This window comes from Typopeltis vanoorti, chromosome 12, assembly GCF_054136105.1.
Source record: "Typopeltis vanoorti isolate ZY-2024b chromosome 12, IOZ_Tvanoo_1.0, whole genome shotgun sequence".
NCBI lineage: Eukaryota > Metazoa > Arthropoda > Arachnida > Uropygi > Thelyphonidae > Typopeltis > Typopeltis vanoorti.
The window spans coordinates 32525024-32549087 of NC_143560.1; the positions used below are offsets into that span (position 1 = coordinate 32525024).

At 35.0% G+C, this 24064-nt stretch overlaps 1 protein-coding gene across 1 annotated transcript in view; it reads right to left on the minus strand.

Annotated features, from left to right (window-relative positions):
• LOC150100668 (uncharacterized) overlaps positions 1-24064 on the minus strand; it is a 95874-nt gene that overhangs the window by 10640 nt on the left and 61170 nt on the right. Inside the window, exons 2-6 of the mRNA XM_090401855.1 lie at positions 19257-19326; positions 18757-18842; positions 9227-9319; positions 8993-9052; positions 3671-3754 (exon numbers count right to left, since the gene is read on the minus strand). Of these exons, the coding sequence (XP_090257981.1) occupies positions 3671-3754; positions 8993-9052; positions 9227-9319; positions 18757-18842; positions 19257-19326 (393 nt within the window). The remainder of the gene's footprint in view (positions 1-3670; positions 3755-8992; positions 9053-9226; positions 9320-18756; positions 18843-19256; positions 19327-24064) is intronic.

A 24064-nucleotide genomic window follows, 5' to 3' on the forward strand; every position in this document is an offset into this window, starting at 1 on the left:
ATCCCCTTTAGGAGTATTTACTTTTGTATTTCCGCACACACTGCTTATTCCTGTTTCACATTCCACAGGAAGCTCTCACGTACGAGTCCCATGCGAATCGAAAACTACGTGCACTTTTAGACAAGTTTCTTGAAAGAACTCCACTTACTTCGAATATTCTGTCGATAGATTTTGGAGATATGTGCTTCTCGTCTGCCGTACTACAAAAGACTTTTCATTTCTTAAATATCGTTTTTCAAGCTTCAATCCCCCCCCTCCCCTCCGTATCCTAGCAGCGCCATTCTACTTCTGTGGCTGAAAAGTGTCATTAGGATTTCCGAAGGAGAAATCCTTCATCAGTTTACTTCTTTCTGTGAAGACTAAAATAAATTTATTGCTTTCCATATAGATTGTGAGACATTATTCATAAGAGCTCGTGGCTATTTCTGCGTAATGTTTGGATGTTTTGCTCTCAGTCATTTAGACAAGAGACAGAGCTTCAAATTGAACGTTGTATAACATATTGAAGCTGTGCCATTAAACATTTTCTAGATCAAACCACAACTGTCAGATTTAATGATATGATTTCAACAGAGACAAAGAGTATAAAAATGAGAGGTTTTAGGTTGGCATCAGCAGCATTGTTGATATTTGAAAGACTAACAAGATTTTTAATTAGCGAAGTGTAGATGTCTGAAAACGAACTGAGAATTAAATTAATATCCTGAAAGCAAACATCTAGAAGAAAAAGACGAAAAAGGGAGAAAGAGAGAGATTGAAGGGAAAAAAAAGTAATTACCGACCAACTAATTTGCGGTTGAAAGGATTCTGGAAAAAAAATTCATTTGAACAAGGTGGTTCTTGTACTAATTCTCTTTAGAGTGTGCACTGAAACAAATGACCGCTACAGATGAACAATAAAGTGAAGAATTTAAGTGAAAAACTTTTAAGTAGTTTTCTTAGAACTTCTTAGCAGATTAATGTTTAATAATGAAAAGTAGTGAAGCAAAAAGAAAATAACGAGAATGGCAAACAGAATAGATAATGAGATAGCTGATCTCACAATGGGAGAAAACGGATCGAAATAGCTGTCGAGTTTGGTCTAAAACTGAATAACAAAATTACCAACCTTTTACAATAATTTCGTTTTCTTTCGCGAATTGCATGAATTGCAATCGCTGTTTATACAAGTCCAGAGCTGATATCTAGAAGTGATCGTGGAACTGCTGTTAAAGAAGAAAAGTGAGAAAGGAAAAATAGAGAATACATTTGTAGAATAGGTGTTCACTCTTCAGGGATTAATTCAAGATTCGGAAGAAAAAGTTTCGAACAAGCAGATCCATTACGGGTATCGATCGATTCTGCTAAAGAATAAAAAAGGAAAGAAAAGAAAATGCCGCCAAATAACATCTGCTTTCAGAATTTAAATACGTAGCAAAAAAAAAATAAATAAATGTGATTTATCTTAGTGGAACGTGGAAATCGCAGTAGAGAACACAAAAAATAAATCGATCAAATGCTCCAAACCATTACAAGAAATATATAGAATGGACAATTTAGAAGATAAAATTTGTGTGTGTGTGTGTGTGTGTGTGTGTGTGTGTGTGTGTGTGTGTGTGTGTGTGTGTGTGTGTGTGTGTGTGTGTGTGTGTGTGTGTGTGTGTGTGTGTGTGTGTGTGTGTGTGTGTGTGTGTGTGTGTGTGTGTGTGTGTGCGCGCGCGCGCGTGCGTGCATGCGTACGGATTTTTTTCTTACGATTGCTATTTGGGTTTTAGAATCATCATGAGGTAAGACATTGATACATTTCTTGGAATCCTGGATAAATGCACCTTCGTAGGGTCGTCGGAAGAAGTGAGGTGTCTTTCGGATGGAAAGGCTTGCGTTCGAATCCGGTTGAGTAAACTTTATAATAAATTTTCAACTGAAGATGAGGCAGCCCATCTCATACGTGTACTGGCTATCTGATCATCATCGTCAGTTGTCATAATTGGGATGTCAGATGAGGATCACGTGGAATTATAAAGCCAGTGTTTTAGCATCTACAGAATTATGATTACACTTTTATGACCCTTTTCCAATGCTCCCTTTTTTATTTCACTTACAAGTGTCTTAACTGAGCGCCCAAGAATCTCAACAAATACGAGCAATCACTGATGGCGACTTTTTACATTGAGCAGCATCCCTGCATGAGAATGACGCTTACCACTGGCAGGCGGTGATGTAAATGTTGAATGGGAGGTGCTAGAGGGTGCTCATATATAGGTTAGGGTTAATCTTTTGTTCTTTAACTCTTGGGTGTTGTGAATTACGACCAAAGTAACTTACGCTATAATTTGATTTTTTGTGTGGATGAAAAAAATAATAGGACTTTCTGGAAAAAACTGTCACCTCCTTATGAGACCAGCTAATTCATCTTCTCCTGGAAAGACCTTATAAAAGAGCTTCGTATGTCCTAGATAATGGGATTCCATCCCGGGTCTTTTCAATATTTAGCTATGCAGCGTTTCAATTCTTTATTCGTTTAAATTTAATTACTCTCTCGTTTGTATATTTTCATTATAATGAAATATAATTGAAACTTGTGTGTCAATAAATATTTATTATATCATTTCACGAGGGAGTCGACTGGTTCAGTCTCGCGTAATGAGGAAGACTATTACATCCCTTCAGACCTGGCGAACGGAGCAAATACCCTGACAGTCTTGCTACTAAAAGTATCTGGACAACTACCATCTACTTTCATTTTGAACATTGTCAAACTCAGTTGGGCAATGTAACTCAATAAATAATTATTTCTTCGTGTTACATTCAAATGTCCACAGCTCTATAACCATTAAGAACTAGACTTGTGTTTATGTGAAGTTTCTATCTGAGAATAGAGACAGGAATGGAATAAGATCTTGACATTTATTGGCATAAAATCTTCGGATACTGTCAGAACTACACTGGTCATTCTGTATAGTTCATACAGTAATTTCATAAGCAGTCGTCATTCACTGCATTGCTGCACTCCAGTAAAAATTAAGAATAATAAAATCCGAGAACTGCGGGTTTACTCTTCGCTCGCTGCCATATATCATCAAGTGCAGTTCTGGAATAAACACCATCCTCCTGATGAAGGGAGACAAAAATATCTGATTCCTTGTAGCTCTTTAACTTCAGTATGTTGGCAGAATTCATTACTCGCTGTATACAATACGGTACCGTTTTCTGAATAACTAAGTATTGTTTGTTGCACTATGTTGCACTATGTTTTCTCAGACATCCTGTAAATTGAACTAGGTTGAGCCTATTTGGTATCATTTAACAATACAGCTTCGTAAACCATGACGCACTTTCAATTTCCTAGTAACTGCAAGAAAAAAACTTCAACTAGGGAACGCTGCACTGTAGAAACAGTGCTAAGGCTTTGATATTTTAATCCGCGATGGAACTCTTGCTGAATCATTTATTGAGTAACATCAAACGTTATGTTGTAAACGCGTTTTTATTGCTTCATTATCATATGAGTTCTCATTTTATTCATGATAAGGGACTGTGAGGATTCATTTGCTTTTGAAATAAACTAAACACCTTTTGTCATTTTGCTTCTACTTAGTGATATATTCGTGTATGTAAAACCCATCTTCGTTAGAATACTAACGGCTGAAATAATAAATATTATAATTTAAAAAAAATAAAATTCACATACCTGATTCACGATGAAATGTCCAGGTCTACCTCGATTCGCGGTATACTCCTGATATTGCGACACCACACACAGCACGCAGTAAACCTACGTTGATCGAGTTAGTCAACTTAAAATATCGATAAAAGAATGAATTCTTACGTATAATCTAGTAAAATGTAAGAAACGTTTCCACAAATTACCTTGTTTATTCAGGATAATAGAGAAAAACTAAGGGATAATAAATAAAGGAATCTAATAAATGTAAAGGAACGTAATAAATAAAGGAATATAATAAATCTAAAGGAATGTAATAAATAAATAAATAAATCTGCAATGTTAGACAAACATTTTAGTACAATTGATACATTGTGTAGACATTAATTTAATTTTTAACATGTAATTTATATGCCAAATGGGTTGCTTTCGCTGTATAACCGAGGTGTGTGTGTGGGGGGGCGGTGAGGTGCACGCAGCTTAATGCTCCATCCGAGTACAAACTCCAGTCTTACTTCCAAAGTTCACAGTATGAAAGAAAGAAGAGAAAATGATATGAATTAGGAGATAAATGTAAACTCGGTAGTCTTAAATGAGTTTCATTTGATGATTAAAATCGATCTATTTTCAACATCATTCTCAACTTTGGAGAAAATTGATTGAATTGTTTTGTTCACTTCATAGTGTTCGACGTCTCTTCATTAGGAAACCTACCAGACGCCGACAGTGATTAAATGAAGCATGATTATGCAGTCGATTGCGAAGTCATTTCTAAGATTAAGGGATCCTCATCCAGTGGACCACCCTCGTTCCATTCCGGATGGGGGTGGAACTCATGTGAAAAGATGTTAACATATTATTTGTTACTTGCAAGTATATAGAGAGGATCATGTGTCTCTAGACACATGCCCACCCTATACTTATGTCATTCTTAAATTGGGCGAATCCATTTACTTTGATTATTATATAAAACATTTTCTTCAGTGGATGAGTTGGAGGAAAAAGAGTAAGCTCCCCCCCCCTCCCCTAAGGAACACCAAACTTCCACAAGTGAATAGTGCAAAGACATAATGGGATAAATATACTGATTCCAATTTCATTGTACAACTTTCATCTATGAAAGAGCATCATATTAGTGTTTTGCTACGAATTTCGTCAACAACAAAGTGTGAACGTTTTGGATTGAAAGTCAGAGAAATCATAGTTGCTGTTGTTTCAGGCAACTCGTTTCATGTTGATCAGTAAACTCATATATAATTACCTCCATTCTTTAAAATAAAGAAATATATGCAATTTTAATTCAAGATTTCATGTAGCAAGGGATCAATGCATAAGCACTGGAAAGACTACAGAAGAAAAACGGTTGGATGTTATGAGATGAAAATGCAAAGAATACGGAATACATTTATTAATAATGTCATTTTGTTTTCTTGTTCTATTCACTGTGTGCGGTCTCCATCCGGTTTCGAGAACCTCCATAACTCAATCTCGAGAACAACGTGATATTTTATGTGAATCCCGTCAAACTCCAGTAAAAATAGACCGAAAATATATAACATATTAGTTCCGCCGGATGTACTAGGGGATAGATAAGTCGGAAACTTTCCTCTAGATATCAAACATAGTCCTTTTCATGGCCGTTGTGGACCGCAAGTATACAACGGTGGTCTAACATCAAGCGATGAACTGTCTGCTATCTATCATCATTTGTTGTAGATTAAAACACAGCAATTCCATTTAATAAGATGAGTTTAATTTGCAACTAAGCGGATAATATTGAAACCTATCAATTTTAAACGAAAATGAGAACATTTCATTACGTTTTAATAATTGCCAGGATGGCGTGCACCTAATTGCTCTAGTAAAAAAAAAAATGCAGAGTAAGTTTCCTTGTACGTAATTATAAAAATGTCTGCACAGTATTATTGTGCAGCTTATATTTTATAGCTCATACAGTGACTGAGTAGGTAGAAAATCATTTATCCGAAGATAGATTTTATGGATTGTTAATGTAATTTCTGGTTGATTTACAGTTTGATTGATGCATTTTTCAGTTGGAGAGGATGAAAATATGCCTAGTGTTTCTTTTTTAAATCCTGTCCATGAAAGTTCATAAATCTATATTGCATCCGTACCATCGGAGGACGCGCTAAGAGTTAGGTAATTCACCAAGCATGCTACTTTTCAAGCCACTTCAGCAGTCTCTTAAACAGAGTAGTCGTTTCACACCACGCGATAAAAATATTCTACGCCTTAAGCCTTACGGGCGTATATGTGATCATTAATTATTGTCTTTGCTTTTTGAGTAATTAGTGGTTTATAGTAGAATATATACAGTTTATTATTATACTATAATTATATTGTGTGTGTGTGTGTGTGTGTGTGTGTGTGTGTGTGTGTGTGTGTGTGTGTGTGTGTGTGTGTGTGTGTGTGTGTGTGTGTGTGTGTGTAAAGGACTCGATGCTAAATAGATTTATTTATTTAGTCTATATATTTTAAAATAAAACCTTATATTAGCTATTATTATTTTTAATTTAATTTTCTATTTATGCTGTTTAGTTTATTAATTTTTATTATTTTGTAAACACAAGCGGACAGGATAGGCCGGTTAAGTGGTTTTAGAAGTGACGTAGCTTACTATGGTATGTTGCTAGTTGCTGTAATATAAGTAGTATGTATATAGATGTGTATATTCCTGAAGATAACCTGAATGTAAATCGAAACATAGAATTTTATTATCTTGTTGACTTTTTATTTTGTTGACTCCATAAAGTTTTTATCTACTTGTAGTTGACTCCATAAATCCACTAATAAGAAAGATACAGCATTTAGAAATTTTTGTTTGCTTACATTTAAATAAGATAAGAATAAAAACAAAGGTATAATTAGTGCAATTAGCATATTTGCTTCATTATAACACACAATAATAACCATTGTCAGATGGAGATTTTTCACCGTCATGAAAGAAGTATCTTATCGCTGCTTTTGACAACTTGAATTGTCCCCTTCTTTTAAATGTTCATAAGAATGGTGTGTTCTCTGGTTTCATAAATAGTCGAAATAGACGCGCTAAAATGTATGTCCTGGTGACGAAGGCTTTTCTCGATTACCATATGGACATTCTTCGTGACTATAATAGATGAAATAAGTAAAGGCAACATTTCCATAGATAGGTAGCAATGCTACTTTACTAAGGAATAATAATAGAAGGAGATAGTTTCTCGTTGGCTTCCTTGCCCAACAACAAGTATTTATGTTTTTACTACTCGGGTTTGCCTGTGATAAACCGGAGTAGTTCACCTATAGGTGAAAAGCTTTGATCAAGGTTCTTCGCATGCTACATAGGATTTGAACTTAGGTCTTTCTATCCAAAGGGGTTTCGTCTATAGTTACTTAGTTACTGAAGCTTTTCAACTGTGCAGACAGTAACAATAATATATTAAGAGGCTAGCTACTCGTTTAGAATTTCTTTAATTTCTACTCGTGTAGCCTCTAAAGGTATCTTGCAATTGTGGACACAATAACAAGCAAAGTGTCTCTGAAATTTTGCTTGGTGTTGAACTGTATAAAATGATTCCGATATTTTGTAGTTTTCAATTTTATCCGATAGAAAACATTCGATACACCTAAATACAAGGCTTGGTGAATTGTAATTTCGGATATAATATGGCCATTTTTGAGTTTTGTTTTTAGTTTGATGTTACAAGCAGCCATTTTGGAATACCAATAAATGAATGTGAGTACGCTATTTTTGCATAATTCTCGAAATTTTGGATAATGTCGCTCGCGCACCTCATTCTTCAGTTGATTCTATGACTTAGGTGAATTTTTAGACACTATTTGCATCCACATTAATATTCTACTGTGATTTTAGGCACAAATAGAAAATTTGGAACCTCGTTAACTCACCGTGTCATAATACCACTCCTGTTCTTCTGCACAGCAGCGACCTCATGATAACATACATTAAAAGAAATTTATGTCTTAATTGCTTGTTCAATGGATTTGAATGCATTCCAGTATATATTCTTTTCTTTTCACCATTTTTCAGCTTAAGGTTTATCCCGTTGCAATGTATGAAAAGTTTTGCATCAGAAATAACATTATCCTATTATGTCTGTCAATTCCACGTGTATTACCAACCTGTCTGTTTGCACGGTTAAGATGTATGAATTCAAATAATTCGCCTTTAGCTCAAAATCTTTTATAGAAGTCCCTCGTCTACAAACAGTCTGCTACTTTCTTTTATGGCCAAGCGGTTTAATAAATTTAGTTGAAATTGATTTTATGCAAGTCTGTCATGCACTTAACTGACCTTTATAAACCTTGCTGATACGGGAAATATTTATTCATTATAACCAGCACATTTTCTGGATCGCGTTATGGAAATAATTAGTGTGATTATGGCTGCACTTCGCTGCTGTTGAGTAATCGTTAGCACAGCAAATAGACTCTGTGGGAAAGTACCATAAAGATAAATAAACCCTTCAACAAATAAGTATCCACAGCATGTATGTAAATTACGCGTTTTCCAAGCTTTGACCGGAGGTCGTGCAGGTCTGTTCCAAATATGATTAAAATGAGAAGTAGGCTGCTTGGAATTTCTGCCAGCTAGATAGACGGTGTCATTATGTAGCTTTTAATTGGAATATTATGCTTCTCCTGTTCTTCTCTGGGAGGTCTGTATGATATCGCTTCACGTTAGAAAAGAGAAGTAATTCAGCTGGTCCTTGTGGAGTCTACTAGAAACAACATATAGAAGCTGGCAAATAATTTTCTCGTAATTTTAGTGTACTTTATGCTTTATTCCATAACCCCCCCCACCTAGAACAAATGGAAAGTGATACACATTTCGGGTAACAATTTTCATCACAATAGATTCCAGGAGAGTCTTATGTTTACAGTAGCAGCGTGGTATATTAAAGGTGGATAGATATGGACGGTATTCCCTAAAGAAACTAATTAAACGATATCCCTGAAGCAAAATAAATCTGATGTGTAACGTTATCTCTCAAGAACTGCTATTACTTGTTTTAAATATTAATGCTAGTTCTCAAAAGATCGACTTCATTATGTCAAAACGATATTGCAGCTAACTGGTTATTTAGATTGCTCCAAAAGCAATTCATAACAGTGCATTGATGAAGAAAGGCTTCAGCACTGCTGACTATCCTGAGTAATTTAGGATAATGGACGATTAAAGCGTTTGTCATGTCAATTCTAAATTACAGAATAGTTAATAAATAATTAACATAACTGGTATAATTCACAAATGAAAGATCTAATAATTTAAACAGTCACTATTTATTATAAGAGAAATGAATATATTTCCAAATAGTTGAAACTTACATTAAGCGCACAAATGAGGAAGTCGATGACAAATAACACCCCAAGGAATGGATCATCTCCCTAAAATATGAAAACAAAATCATATAGGGGGTCATACGTAAATTCCTGTTTTTTTTATCAATATTTTCCTTATAGGCATTAAAATAAATGCAATAATGTCGATTTATTTGCACATTTCAACTCTTAGGGAATTGTCTGAAAAATGTAGCTTAGATAACAGTCGAAGATACTTACTACATCCAGAATCAAATAAAAGGAAAGAGCTACGTCCAACAACGTCGTCATTGAGATAGATATTATCCACGGTAAAAGTAGAAGCCTACTGTCCTAAAAATAGAGGAATGAGAAGAAATAAAAAGAAGAAAAAGAAATATATAAATCACTTGGAAATGTACAATAATACATTATAGGACGCACCAACGTCCTAAGAGTAAAATCTACTCTTCTTGCTGCATTTATTCAAATATAACATCAAACTCTAGTAGGGATCCTTCCAGGAGAAATATTTTATAGTGTATTGAAGTTTCTTTTGTGTATTTTTAACAAGATTCAATACAAATGTTTCCATGCAAACATTCACTGTTTGAATATGTAGCTTATATCGAGTTTAGCATTGAATATTTATTTTCCTATAGATAAACAAACTTGAATCTTAACGATAGTTTTTGCTGTTTGCTAATTAACAGAGTCCCTTGTGATAGATAGAACGTGTTTACGACGACCGAGAAGTTATTCACTAGAGTACACTTTCCGCTGCTGTCCTTGATACTATTCATGTAGTTGTTCGGTTGGGAACGCAAAGCATTGACAGTTGGTAAAGGAGCTTCACTGAGGATCCTTAGTACAAAATAATTTCCACAAAAGCCTTAGAAACTGCAGTTTCTAACGACAGTTAGAAACTGTTGTCGTCTCAAGAACCAATTAAATGATACCTGTGGAATGCTGATAGTATGCACGCTCGTAATTATAATTTTGTTTAATACATAGGACTATTCTAAGTAAATTAAAATATTCTAGGTATGCAGAAACTATGCAAAAAATCTCTATAAGGAAGGTTTTTATTTCTTCGGTTTTTCCCGATCAAAGGAAGAGAATGTTTACTCGCAATTTATCTCGAGTTCTTGATAAAGAGAAGAAAAAATTGATTTAAAAGTAAATTGCTGCTTTTATAGTTGGAAGTTTTTTTCTTTCAAATTTGCACTGATGCATCCGTATTTAGGTTGCTGAGCAACCGATCAATGAAAAGCTTCCGGGGTTTGGTTTTAATATCCTCATTAAAGAAATATCTTTATATCTCTTTAACCAAGCAACATAAAGAGGAAATTTCCATGTTGCTCACACTAACTATGTACACATATTAATGAAAATGCTTTTTATGTTATTTTGAATTTTGTCATTATAATTTTTAAACGCTTGTTCAGTTCTTTCATAATTAAATCCTTGAATGAACAATATTGGCATATATTATTAATTTGATAAAATTAGATATGGTGTTGGGAAGTTATTTTATATAGTAGTTCGTTATATCGCTGTGTAGTTTCGTGCATTGTGCTTTACTGTAAATTTAAAGATAAACTGCTATCCAATGGAAACGTTGGATCTTTATCAATACATGGATGCATTACATACTGTTTGACTACAACGACTAAAAAAAACCACTGACCATGAGCATAACATCACAAAAGGACCTGTCAAGCTAATGCTTTCAGTGAGCAATTAGAAAACAAAATCATAATATGTGTTATGATGGAACTAACGATGTCACCGTTCTCACTGGGACTTGGAAAGCAGAGAGAGAGAGAGAGAGAAAGAGAGAGAGAGAGAGAGAATGGGTTTATGAGTGTACATCCTCATTCACCCGCCAACCCAATCCGCACGCGCGCGCACACACACACACACACACACACACACACGCACACACGCGCACGCACGCACACGCGCACGCACGCACGCACACGCGCACACACACACACACACACACACACACACACACACACACACACACACACACACACACACACACACACACACACACACACACACACACACACAGATCAGTGGGCTTGTCTCCTCCACTTAAGAAGGCTACATTTATCAATTACTGTCAAAAACTGATTACCGGACATTTTCTTAATATAATTACCAATGTCACTCATAAAAATATTTATCAATTAATGCCACAGCTAATATATTCTTAACACAATGTGGTAAATCGTAATTGCTTTTTCAATAAAATGATTTTGGCGTGAAATGAAAGCGTGCAGTTTAAATTCCTTTCAGAAGTGTTTATCCAATAGACGTTCTTTCATATCGAAACGATAAAAGAGCTGGGGTGAAGTGAGGAAAGTTTTTTTTTTTTTTTTTTCATTCTTTTGGTACTTCCAAAAGTGAAGGAGAATGGATATGATTGGTCGGTTTTCAATTTCACGCGAGGAATGAATGCAAGAATAAACATGTGGGATTTCAAAGAAAACAGATGGAAATACAAAAAATGGATTGGAATTCTCAAAATAAAATAGAATTTAAATGTGAAGTGTTTCACGAGCGCAGTGAACGACAAAACGTTGCTTTATTTTTCATGGAAAAAAAAACAATGAAAGGAAAATAAAAGAAAAGAAAAGAAAAACATTTCTGAAAGTAAAAACTATAGATAATGAGGGATGATTTTAGAAGAATCTTATAGATCTTAGAAGAAGATCTTATAGATGTATGTTTGATAAATTTAATTACTTAATCTCATCACCATCTCTTTATTTTTCTTAGATGGACATTCATAAAAGGACTTTTAAATAAATGTGATTTATCCAGCTTCTATAGAGCTTGAAGGGTTTCCTTTCGTAAAATAGATTGGAGCACAATCGCGTTTGACACTAAAATTGTAATCGATACTTCTATGTGGATTGGACTATTTAAATAAACACCTGTCTAACAAGCTTCACTGCCATTCTTGGGAACATGGCAGGGAAGTTTACTTATCTATTGTTACCTGCCCAAGTATAGCAAAGGTAGCTTCCTATGTATTCCGATAACAGAAATTAAACTATTAGAATTCACAGTGGATCTTAAGAATGGGATGTTAACCATGCCATGGTTGTACATCACGATCTGTTCACAAGCAAGACACAACGCTACAGAAGTTCCACTATATACGAAGTTGTATGTGAAAGCAGTATTATAAAATGCACTACTCTAACATCACAGTGTAGAGGTTAGGCTTAAGTACACCATGCACTGAGTAGCACAAATATATTTCACCAGAGGTCGCCAAAGTATGACTAATCTTATATGTAGCTAATGAAATCACTAGCTGCTGTCAAATAGTTATCAAGCTATTGTGGAATAGTCGAGCAAGCTTTTTATTACACATGTCGCAAAAGAAGTATACGCTTGTTTTTCTAAACTTCTTGAACTAAGTCATCGATCCTCGATGGAATTCTAGTTATTCTGCCAATAACAAAAAAAAATTGAAAGGGGGAAATTTTTCAGTACACACTAAGTTCTGATTGCTGGCAACATATGACATATGACGCTATTCAATCGAAAACAACTGTGGTATTCATCTCGAGTTGTGTGTGTGCTGGTTTGATTGTTGACATACTTGAGATATTGTATATTGAATCACGCAGCTCGTGACTCTATTGTTGCAATATTGAATGATGGTTGACCAATAAATTTTACAGTTAATCTGAAACTGAAAAATACGTCTCCCACAAACAGGTCTTATGTTAAACCTAGACGCATAGCATTTGCCTTAGTACTATAAACATTAATAAAAACATTGTTTATGTTACAGGCTATTAGATTTTTATGAAATCAATTTATCCTTAAATTTTTCCTTTTTATTTGTTTATTTTTTCATTGTCGAGAAAAAGTCCCTGGGCTTCATGAAATTCTTTTAAATTGAAAATTATTCAAGATTGTTGTACTTTAGTATTTAAGAAGCAATAATAAAAGTATAAAAGAAGCAATAATAAGACAGACGAATATCTATAAAATTCCAATAGTATGTACCTTTCAAAGTCTTTTTTATGTAAGATATATGCAAAAGTCTGCAAAAAATATTAGACATATATTTAATGAACATAACCGAAAAAATAAATAAAGGAAGTAAAATAAATAAAACTAAGCTACACTTTTATAGGAGCAAAGTGGGTACCTGTTGGTCATCTGTGGTGTGTTTTTTTTTCTGAAGTACCAGCTGGAATGCCACGCGAGAGTCATAAGGACAGTATTTAATATGATATTGAGTTTTGCTGTTATCGGTTGCTGACGTAAAGTGCTTATTAGCAGAAATAGCACGATTGGAAATCCTTTGATCTGAAGCATCTTTCATATCTTTCTAAACGGTTCTTCTAGACACGATTAATTCTTGGACTGTGGTTGTATCGGCACTTTGTGACTAAAGATTACTACATAATGGAATTATATCATATTCACGGTGATTTTAAGACTAAAGAGTTATAACCTGCCTTTCGTTGATTCCACAATCAACGGATGCTATTCCAGTGATCAAGGATGTCAGTTTTCCCTTAAGAGAAATATAGATGAAATATAGATGATATATATATATATATATATTTGTTTTAAGAAACATTTTAGTTAACAAAAGTATAAGAAGAAAAGGAAAGTCGCTCGCTTTAAGATAATCTCACGAATATTGTTTGCAGGTAAGTGGCGCTGTTAGCTTTTCTCGTAAAATGGCAGTGTGCTAGAAAGTATGTCATGTTGTACTACCCATACCTTGTTCCTGTAGACAATCACAGTTAGTGTAATTACAGATAGTATTTCACTTTACTAGACACGGCATTTCTCCTACTTCAAAGTATTGATTTTTTTTTGTGATCATGTAATTATTTAAGGGGTCTCAACTGATAGAGAGTGCTTCACAGAGAAGCATGTCGTTTGAAAAAAAAAAATCTGTATTATATTTTTATTTGAAAAATAAAAACAAAACAATGAATAGTTATACCTGTTAGTTGCTCTTTTGAAAATAAGATGACTTAGAAGCCATTTAAAAGCAAAAAATTTGCATAAAATTTCCTGAAAATAATATTAAAGGATTTCAATGATAATATGAAATGATTAGTGGAGAAATTGTTTTGCGCAGGATTTCTACACATTGTCGTCTGCTATCTGAAGATGCTTCCAGAATACTCGTCCAATTAATTTACGGTGCTTCTGCGCTGTCAGAAAAATAGTATTTTGTAGAACTTATAATGTCAGCGACTGATTAAAATCTAGATACGAAACATGTCAAGATCGTTATGCACAGCATAGCAGAACAGAAATTAATTACTAAGCATTCGCTATAATTTAGGTTTGAGATCAAAAGCCTTCTTCAACAACAGCTGTTGCAGATAGAAATGAGTTGGAGTGGCACGATAGGCTTTGTATTGTCTGAAGTGGACTTCCGAGAATACGATGCATGGTGGCTCTAGATGATATCAAATAATACTAGCTACGATGATATGTGTTCTTGGGGATGGCGACCGCTACAGAATTGTCATCACCTTTATAGCTAAACATCACGTGATCACCACAGACTGATTCTCTTAGCGCTACATCAAAAATGCACTGAGTGGCTACTTTATGAGGAATCCCTTCTCATTTAGGAAAATGGGAAGGTGTTCCTAATAACGTTGGCCACTCAGTGTACTTAACAGAAACCAATAATATTATCCTCAGAACCATGAGGCATTAGTGGGAAAACGCACCTCATTTTTTTTCCATTACATATAGTTAGGTTTCTCTGGATTATTTTTACAGTTCTGGTTGCACATACTGCAAATATCAGTTTCGTTATGCACTGTTGCCTGCTGTCGAAGTGATATTGCGAAAACATCTGACGCATGTGAGAAAACATTTTCATATTCTGACACAGCCGTCTGCTATATGAAAATGTTTTCTCATAACACTAAGAACGTATGCACATAATGATGCTCAAAGCATCATTTAGTGTTACTAATGATCATATTTTCAAACTTCAAACTTAAAACTCATCGTTTGAAATGAAGATAAGCGCAATGGATAGAAGTGTCAATGAAAACGATATGGACCTGGAGGAAGACTTAGAGATAATGGTATATTATAATGATAATAATATAATGATACAAAGAGTCTATTAAGAATTAGAGAGGCCGAGTTGGCCTAATTGGTGTGACTGAAACAAAGAAGACAAACATTACAATAAGGAATTGGACAATGATATATATTTGTACAGGAAAAATTCCTCCGATTTTCCTTAATAGAACCGTGTACAGGAATATTAAGGAAAATCGGAGGAATTTTTGGAGTAATTACAGAGGACGAGTGACATAAAGAAAAATGAAAAGCCGTTCCTTGTCGGAGACCTAAATATCACAGTAGGAACTGAATATCAAAAGTACCTGCTGGATTTCTCTTAAGGGTGCTCTAGCTATTCTAACGCCATGTTCCAACATAAAGATGTGGGCAAATTCACGTTGAGAGAAGAAACGAGAAAGAATAAACCTCCAATTGACTACATTATTATTGGCAGACACATCTACTCACCGGTTCAGAACCTAAGAGTAAACAGATTTGGAAATTGGAAGTGATTATGATTTAGGTTTGAGCAAGAAAAAAAATAAATTTCACACTGAAAAGATAATATCTACAAACGTTTTAAATGTTGAAGTTTTTTACAAAATGTCTACCGCAACTTTCGGCGGTGAACTGTAGGCTCAAATATACAAATATTATACAAGGAAAGAAGTTTGAAAACATGAACCAAACCTTGGAAACTCACTAGCATATTGAAGCAAAGATTGAATGATTCAAGGAAAACCTATAGTGAAGTTTGCAAGGATAGAAAACTCAGAACTCAGTGGTGGACTCGTCAATCTAAAGAGGTCATAAAAAACAAAAACTTGTGTTGAAGAGTCTTAGCAAGTAAGTCAACATGCGCTCTGAGGGAATACAGAGAAACAAATGTAAGAAAGCGAAACAGTATATATAAAAGTAACTAAAGAATGTCAAAAGATGACCGGTAAGAACATAGAAAGTAAATATCAGGAAGGTGACAAATGTTCTTAAGGTTATTGAACAAAGCTTAAAAATGAAGGAGTCAGTACATAAAAAGGAATCAGAGATAATAAAAGTGACATGAAGCTAAAGATATTCTAGATATCTGGAGTAATTACTTTAAAAGATTGCGAAATGAAACAATACGTTACAGAACAGGAATAGAAAATGCTCATTGAGAATGGGATCAACAGTACACATCTGTACTTAAGATAGCAAACGTCCCTAAGAAATCTGAAAAGTGAAAGGTAGCATTCGATGCGAAATGCTTAAATATGGAAACTTAAAAGTTTTCCAGTGGATGTACTGCACAATTGATAAGGTGATCACACGAGAATTCCTGGTGATTAAAGTTGAGCTTTCATAATTCCTATCTATAAAAAGGGGATTAAAACTAAAATTGATAACTACATAGGAATTCTGCATTACTATTCCTAACAAGCATTTCTATTACGAGCATTCTTGAGAGGAAGCTAAGAAAAATTGGAAAAGAGAAACTGGGAGAACAAAAAGCTGTAATCAGGCAAAATAGGAGTTGTAGAGATCAGATTTTCACTTTAAGACAAATAGTTGAGAAATTATGAGAATATAAATGGACCTGTATTTAAGTTTTGTAGATCTGTAAAATATGACAAGGTTCCAAGAGGAGAACTATTCCAAACGCTACAGTTATGCGGTGTAACTGGGACATTACATAGAACAATAAAATTTGAGTTGTAAGTCAGCGGTTAGAATTGAAGGAGATACAGAAAGATGATTTAATATTAAATCAGGTATGAGACAAGGATGTACATATCCCCACTCTTATTCATCATCTATATGGATCACACGATGAAAGAAAGTGGCATTAGGCCTGATATTAGAATTGGAGATGTCCGATTTAGCTCTTTGCTTTACGCAGATGATGTCATACTCTTATATAAATCCAACGCACGTCTACATTATTGCCTAACTAAATTGAATAACTATTCTGTTCTGATTTGTGCTCACGTGTAGAACCACACTTCACTTTGTAGGCATTCGAAACCGAAATTCTACGGAATAGGTTGGTTATTCCTTATTCCAGGAGTGGCTTATGTCTGTAATGTGTGTGCTCACGGGACTGGTTTGCCTATTTTGAGGGACGAAAAATCCGGGGTTTTCTGGGTAGAAAAACCTCCTCCTTCCATATGAGACCAGCTAACTCACCTTTAGTCGAAAGAGACCAGATAAAGTTAGATTCCCGTAACGTGACGTGACGGGAATCGAACCCAGGTCTTTCTGACCAAAAGGCTTCGTCTATTGGTCGGAAAGAACTCCAAATTGAATAACTGCTGTAACCAATTTGATACGAAAATCAACAATAGAAAAATTGACAATGAAAATAGACAAAAACACTGAAAACATCAACTGCGTCCTGAATGGGGATCCATAGAACAAGTAAAACATTTCGGTTATTTACGCATAATTTTTAGTGAAGATGGCAAATTAAATATGCAACACAATAAGCAAAGTTTGCATGGTGAGGAGCCAGTCGAATAAATTTATGTGTAATAAGAACGAAACGAAGAAATTATGAAAGAATTAAACCGAGAACCAGTAATAGAAAAAATTAAAAAATATAAACATAAATGGATGGAACACGTTCAAAGAATGAAAACAGAAAGATTACCAAAACAAGCCTTAAAGTACAAGACATTAGGAAAAAGAAAACCAGGACGTCCTCTTAAACGATTCTACGATGACTTCTAAGGCCGGAAAACAGGCCATGCTAGGCCTAAATCCTTGATACATATGATGATGATGTAATAAGAGCGAAATTAGTCAAACAGTTAAACATACTGTCTTATAAACTAGCGTATATAAGGCAGTATTCAACCAATTTTATGTTATGGATCTGAGAAATAAAACAGTTTACAAAGCCTCAGATGTTACAGGTTATGCGAAATATCAGGGGAGTGAACAGATGGCATCAGTAGCAGAGTCATATAAAACCTGAAATGAAGATATCAAGAATAAACTGACATTGTCAGCAATTAGGAAGGTGGTGCAGTCTATTCACATGACTCTGAGAGAGAGGAAATCTTGTAAAAAAAAAGGTGTTTTATGCCAAGACTGGTAGGGGAAAAAGTCCCACAAGAAGAACAAGACTGACAATATCGGTTCTGTCAGATAACATGCTAACGTTCGTCAAATTTACCTTTATTGGCTTCTGACTAAAAGTTATAATAAACTGGTATTTTTGTTGATATTAGTTAAATACGATATAATCACTGAAAAAAAACGGCAACCTCGTGTAAAGTGATGCAAAGTAGAATGCAATGTAACTGCTATTATGCACTTACATTCGATTGATGCCTTAATAAGCACACCACATATTCAGTGACTTAGCAATACGGCAGCAGTATATGATATATTCATATTGCTAAATGCCCGGATAGGTGGTATTCCCTATCCAACATCGCGTTGTAAAAAATACGGAAACTGATTTCTTGCTTTATAATTGCATTTTTATTAATTGTGCATGTTGTATGCTCAGGTTCAAGAGTACATTTTGCTAAAAGATTAGCATAGGATAAAATAGCTAAGAAACGCATTGATTTTTATTACTTATGATAAAGATGAGGTCAAGAAAACACAACCGTATAATTAACAGTATCCCTTCGTACTAATTAGATCTAATATGCTGTCATTTAGCACTAAATTATTATTTCTAGATGAGAGTATCTATGATTAATACTTACGACACAGAGCCCTACTAGCAGAACCACTGAGGAGATAACACAGAGTCCGGAAAACACCAACATGAGGATGCTCAGAGGAAGCAACACTGCAAAATAAGACGATTACAGAGTAAACCAGTTCCATGAACAAGACTATTAGCATTTAATTAACATTCTTAAATCTGGACAGGATCGTGAAAGAGGGTTATTTAAAGATGCAAATGAGTAATCTAACTTTATTCCAAATATTACCTTACCTGTATAAAGTCGTCTAGTTTAGTTATATTCTGTTGATTTACTAGGCCTGAAATATCGCATCTGAGCGAATAGCAGTTAAGTTAACGAAATATAGCATTATAACAACATAAACCGAATTATTTTCTTAATGATTATGAAAATTTTACAGGTGTGTCTGTGATTTTTCTTCTAATGTTCCCTCCCAATCCCCCCCCCCCTCATAACTCCTGTGCGTCACTTTCTTGAGTTTCTTAAAATGAATTTATGCATGAAGGAGTTCTTACCTGGCGTTTTGAGAATGGCGATGGTGTTGACATGAAATGCTCCTGCGGTGACGACTATCGTGTAAAATATCTGCAAAGAAAGTGGAATCTGTTTAGGAAAGATCACTCAACAATTTCACCCTCTAAACTTGGTAAAAGAAAAATTACATGCAGTTTCGAAGCTTTTTTATGGTATTGGAAAAATTAAGGGGAGGAAATTTAAAATTTGGCAAAAAGAAAGAAATAACTCGAGAGATTTTTTTCCTGTTCAGAATTTTAATGGTGTTTCTGAGCATATATAAGGAGGGGGTTTGCGTGAGTCAGTCTTTACTTTCATACAGATTTGTTATAAAGTATTATCCAAATTCATCAGTTATGTGTTTGTAATTTTAAATTATAACTTTTTTTTAAATTCAAACCCTTTTACAGTATAAACAATGGTAAAGTAAACTTTTTTTTTAAATAATACAACCTTAATAAGACTAGCCTGTGTAGCTCAGTGGATGTGGCGTTTGCAAACCACGGCGCTTGGCCGCACGAAGGAAGACTTGGTTTCGAGTCTAGTCGGCGACTAGAGGAAATTTTTCTAAGCCTTTTTTCGACCGGTTCCCGAGTTAGTCGATCTCTGGCACGGGCAAGCGGGTTTTTCGTCCCGTAAACTCAAGCAAATCGACCGTAGAACCCACATTATTTCAGACATTAAATATATTGTGTTAGGGTTAGGGACCACGAGATGGCGGCACATTTGAGCCGTCTCTCTTCACTGTGTACCGCTTAATTAGTGATAGCCTTGGGCCATCTATCTCGGATTGGTACCAGTGAAGATTGAACTGCCCACTCAGTCTCCAAAAGTTAGATAGGACTAAATGGCCTCGCCTACTCCCGTATACGGGAATAAAAAGACGTTAGCTGATTTTTTTTTGATTTTTTTTAACCTTAATAAGAACCTTACGCTTCCTATATTCCATTGTCATTCAGTTAATTTTATTTTATTGTTCTTCTTTGTTTTACTTGTTAATTAACAAGGCTAACAATATTCTATAGTGAATATAAGAGGATAGTGATTGTATACTACTAAATTAGTATGGTTTTGAAAAGCTAATATCTCACAAAAAATGCCAGAATTAATATTAACAGTTTTCTGATTTCAATGTTTCGATGTCAGAGTGTAGTTTTGGAGCTTTTAATAGCTCTACCATTCACTGGAACAATTCCTTTTCATCCCTTTCCGAATACGGGCATTCTTTTTCTATTCAAATATTGAACATGACCCTACACTGCTCGATACTGAGTTAGTTAAATTCACCAGCGTGTACTCCTGTAAGTACCTCTCCATCGTACATCTGATTGAATGATTATAGAAGCATTTCTGAAGAAGAATAGTAGTAGTAGAAGAATGCATGACACTTGACCTAGCATGTAATAAGTAGTCTGACGTCTCCTTGACGCATCCATAACCTCCCCCTGATCTTCCGAATATTATCCCTAAGGGTGCTTGCTGCTTTTATAATCTCCTCTGAGTTGTGAAAACTAAGCCGAAGCAACACGCGTCTACTGAGCATGCGCATCACGGCAAAGTACAACTTTCTATTTATCCTGCAGATCGCACAGCACGGATCAACAACGGCAGCCTTTAGTTACCAAAGTGGTTCGTCTCGGGATGGTGCAGTGAATGGGTTGCAGCGGCAGCCATCTACTGCCAGTCAACCGTTCCGATGTATTCAAGAGAAATATAAAAGGCTGACAGCGGGATCACGGCGGAAGAAATGATTACCGCGTCATCCATGGCATCGCTCTTCTCTGACGTGAACGTGGCGACACAGTCGACGCCTTCGTTGGCGGCAATAAATCTCTCTCTCTCTCTCTCTCTCTCTCTCTCCCTGTGTGTGTGTGTGTGTGTGTGTGTGTGTGTGTGTGTGTGTGTGTGTGTGTGTGTGTGTGTGTGTGTGTGTGTGTGTGTGTGTGTGTGTGTGTGTGTGTGTGTGTGTGTGTGTGGAAGTAGGAGGTCACTGGTCGATAGCTGAAACAGGCACCTCTGCAGATGATGCGAAGGGTGTTAGCGCTCTTTGGTTTGAACAGAGTGGAGCTGAGATTAGTCTTCTGTTTCACTTCGTAGTTCAATTTACGAGTTTTCTTCAAAGAATCTGTCGGTTGTGTCTGTGGTCATACGACAGATTATTGGCACTTGTGATGTTGCCATGGAAACGATCAGTTGTTGGAGTATTCGTGTCCTCATGTGTAGGCGAAGTGGACGTTACTTTCCAAGCTTTTAGATTTCTACATTAAATCGTTCCACGCATACCAAACAAAGATAAGTGTTTTTTTTTTTGTTTTTTTTTAGTTCACAGTATATCGACCTTTTTTGACCTTTTATAAGCTTCTTTCTGTTAGCAGTAAGAGCGTCAACAGACGCGCTGTAAATACAAATCGATCATGGTGCAAAACACTCATAAAACCCCATCTAGAATCTTTCTCGGCTATCTACATAAAATAGTCGTCGATGCATCAAGAAAATAACGTGCTACTATTATGGAATAAGGTCGAAGTAATGACCGTTCCAGATTCAATTGTTATTCTTATTACCCTGTAAACTACTGTTATTTCAGTATCGGCTTTGTTTATTAGTTTTTTTTATGTGTTTTTCGAATATTCAGACTTCTCTCAAACAGACTTTGAATCTAATAGAAAAGGGTTTTTATCTTTATTTAATCATTCGTGGCCTCATAGTCGCTTTTAATTAGGGAGAAAAAAACGAAATAATAAAAGAAAATTCTTCTTTTACTGATTACTTGCCATTAGTTCAAAAGAATGCCGAACTTGCTTCCAGTTAATTTCACGATAGATACGCATGCTACCTGCTTACAGATCATGAACTATATGTCTTCTTTGTTATATTGCTGACTCCTACAATAGGTTTCATTATCTTCTAGTATTTTATTGTATTGCTGTTGAGTAGCTATATTCTATAGGTTTCGTTAAATAATTTTGCTTTTTTTTAATGATCTCAGCTTACATCGTACGCTGTTATTGTTTTAAAATGCATTTTTAGATTTTTGAATAAAATAAAAATGTGACCATAACCATAAACAGTAAGTTAGGTGTGTGTGTGGCGTGTCCATGGCAGCAGCGGTATAATTCGTACGAATCATGTTGTGCAGCAATACTTGTATGCACAAGTATTGCTGCACAACATGATTCAACAATAAAGAATGCAACGTTTCAGTGAATGAATAAGAATTACTTATTTTGTATTACTGCAAACACTGAAACTGATAGATGATAGTAGCAAATGTGTCATCAAAATAAATATGTATGTATATTTTTTTTTCGTAAGAAAGAATACTTAAAGAGTGCTGAATAATTAAAGAAAGGGGGGGGAATGTTTTCTATGGTCCCTATTCTCAGAGTATTCCGATATTCACTACAGTTAACTTAGATGCTAGTTTGTATGTCGGCCATTTCGAATTTGTATTCTTTAATTAATAAAATACGCCTCACAAACTAATAAAACGCGGATATTGTCGTGCTATTCAATAAGGTCAAGTGTAGCATTATAGATTTCATTTATATATTAATTATTTGTAAAGAAAAATCATAAATAGACCATTAATGCATTGTATTTATTTTTTAATAACCAAATTGAAACAAGCAAGATGATTGTCATAATAATTATGAACATTTTAAAAACAAACTAATAATGCAAATATTTAAGTATTAGATAACAATCTCGTGCATGAGTCTTGTCAACCGAAGAGAAATTCGTTTGGTGCAACAATACGTAGAAGTCAAGTAGAGTAGTTAGTCACGTGGAACAGATCACGTTCTTAAGTCACAGATCATCTGAGTCTCCTGAGGGCAACAAAACTACAATGACAACATTCATCAAAAAAAGAGCAAAAATTGCTGACTACGTTCCAATTTTTCTGACGCCACTTTTCCAAACCTCTAGAATGCAATAAATCACTGGCTAGTATTTCCGGGTTTTTCAGCTAAACGGAAGGGTTCACTATTTACCAGAGGATTATTGACGAAATAAGGTGGGTGATAACAACTAGTCTTTATAATCTCAGAATAAGAATTTTTTAGAGTGTCGTATTTGGTAAAAGTAGCGAGTTCCTCAATTTTGATTAATTGATGAGGCATAATTGATTATTTCTAATTGGTAATATGCTATGTTCTCGATACATCACCAATAAGAATTAAGAATTGATGCTTAGACGTTAATGGGGTTACACTGTAACTTTCGTAAACAAATAAAAGCGTGAATACAATCAGTTACACAACAGTATACGTTTTTTTTTTTTTTTTTTTTTTTTTTTTTGCGTTATCCGAGAGCAACAGTTTATTAAACTCGCTAATGATCACTGGGTGGGATATTTTCTTTGATTGCTTGGTCGTGTGCAGAACACAAAGCATCATTGTGCTTAATTAAACGTAGCTGCTGGAAGAACTAGTTTCGAATCTAATCAGACCAGATTATTTGGTCGTAGTTTCATGAGGGAGGGGGGGGCTGAGATGAGGGGAGGAAAAGTTCTAAGAAGAAAATTACTTTTTCGGGCATCCACAAAGCTTTTATTTTAGCAAACATTCCAACTGAGGCGCTTCTGAAAGAAAGAAAAAAAAAAGGAGTAATTTTATTCAAAAATTAGAATGCAGAAGACAAAGACAGTTAAATTGTTTTGTTTGTTTGGTGGATTATTCGTTTCTTTGTTTGTTTTGAAATTACCGAAGAAGCGAATTAAGGCTGTGAGGCTAGTGCATTATATCTGTTAATTGTGTTATTCTTCTACCTCTTTGAAAGGATGCAAAACCCACGTTTACGGGCGTGG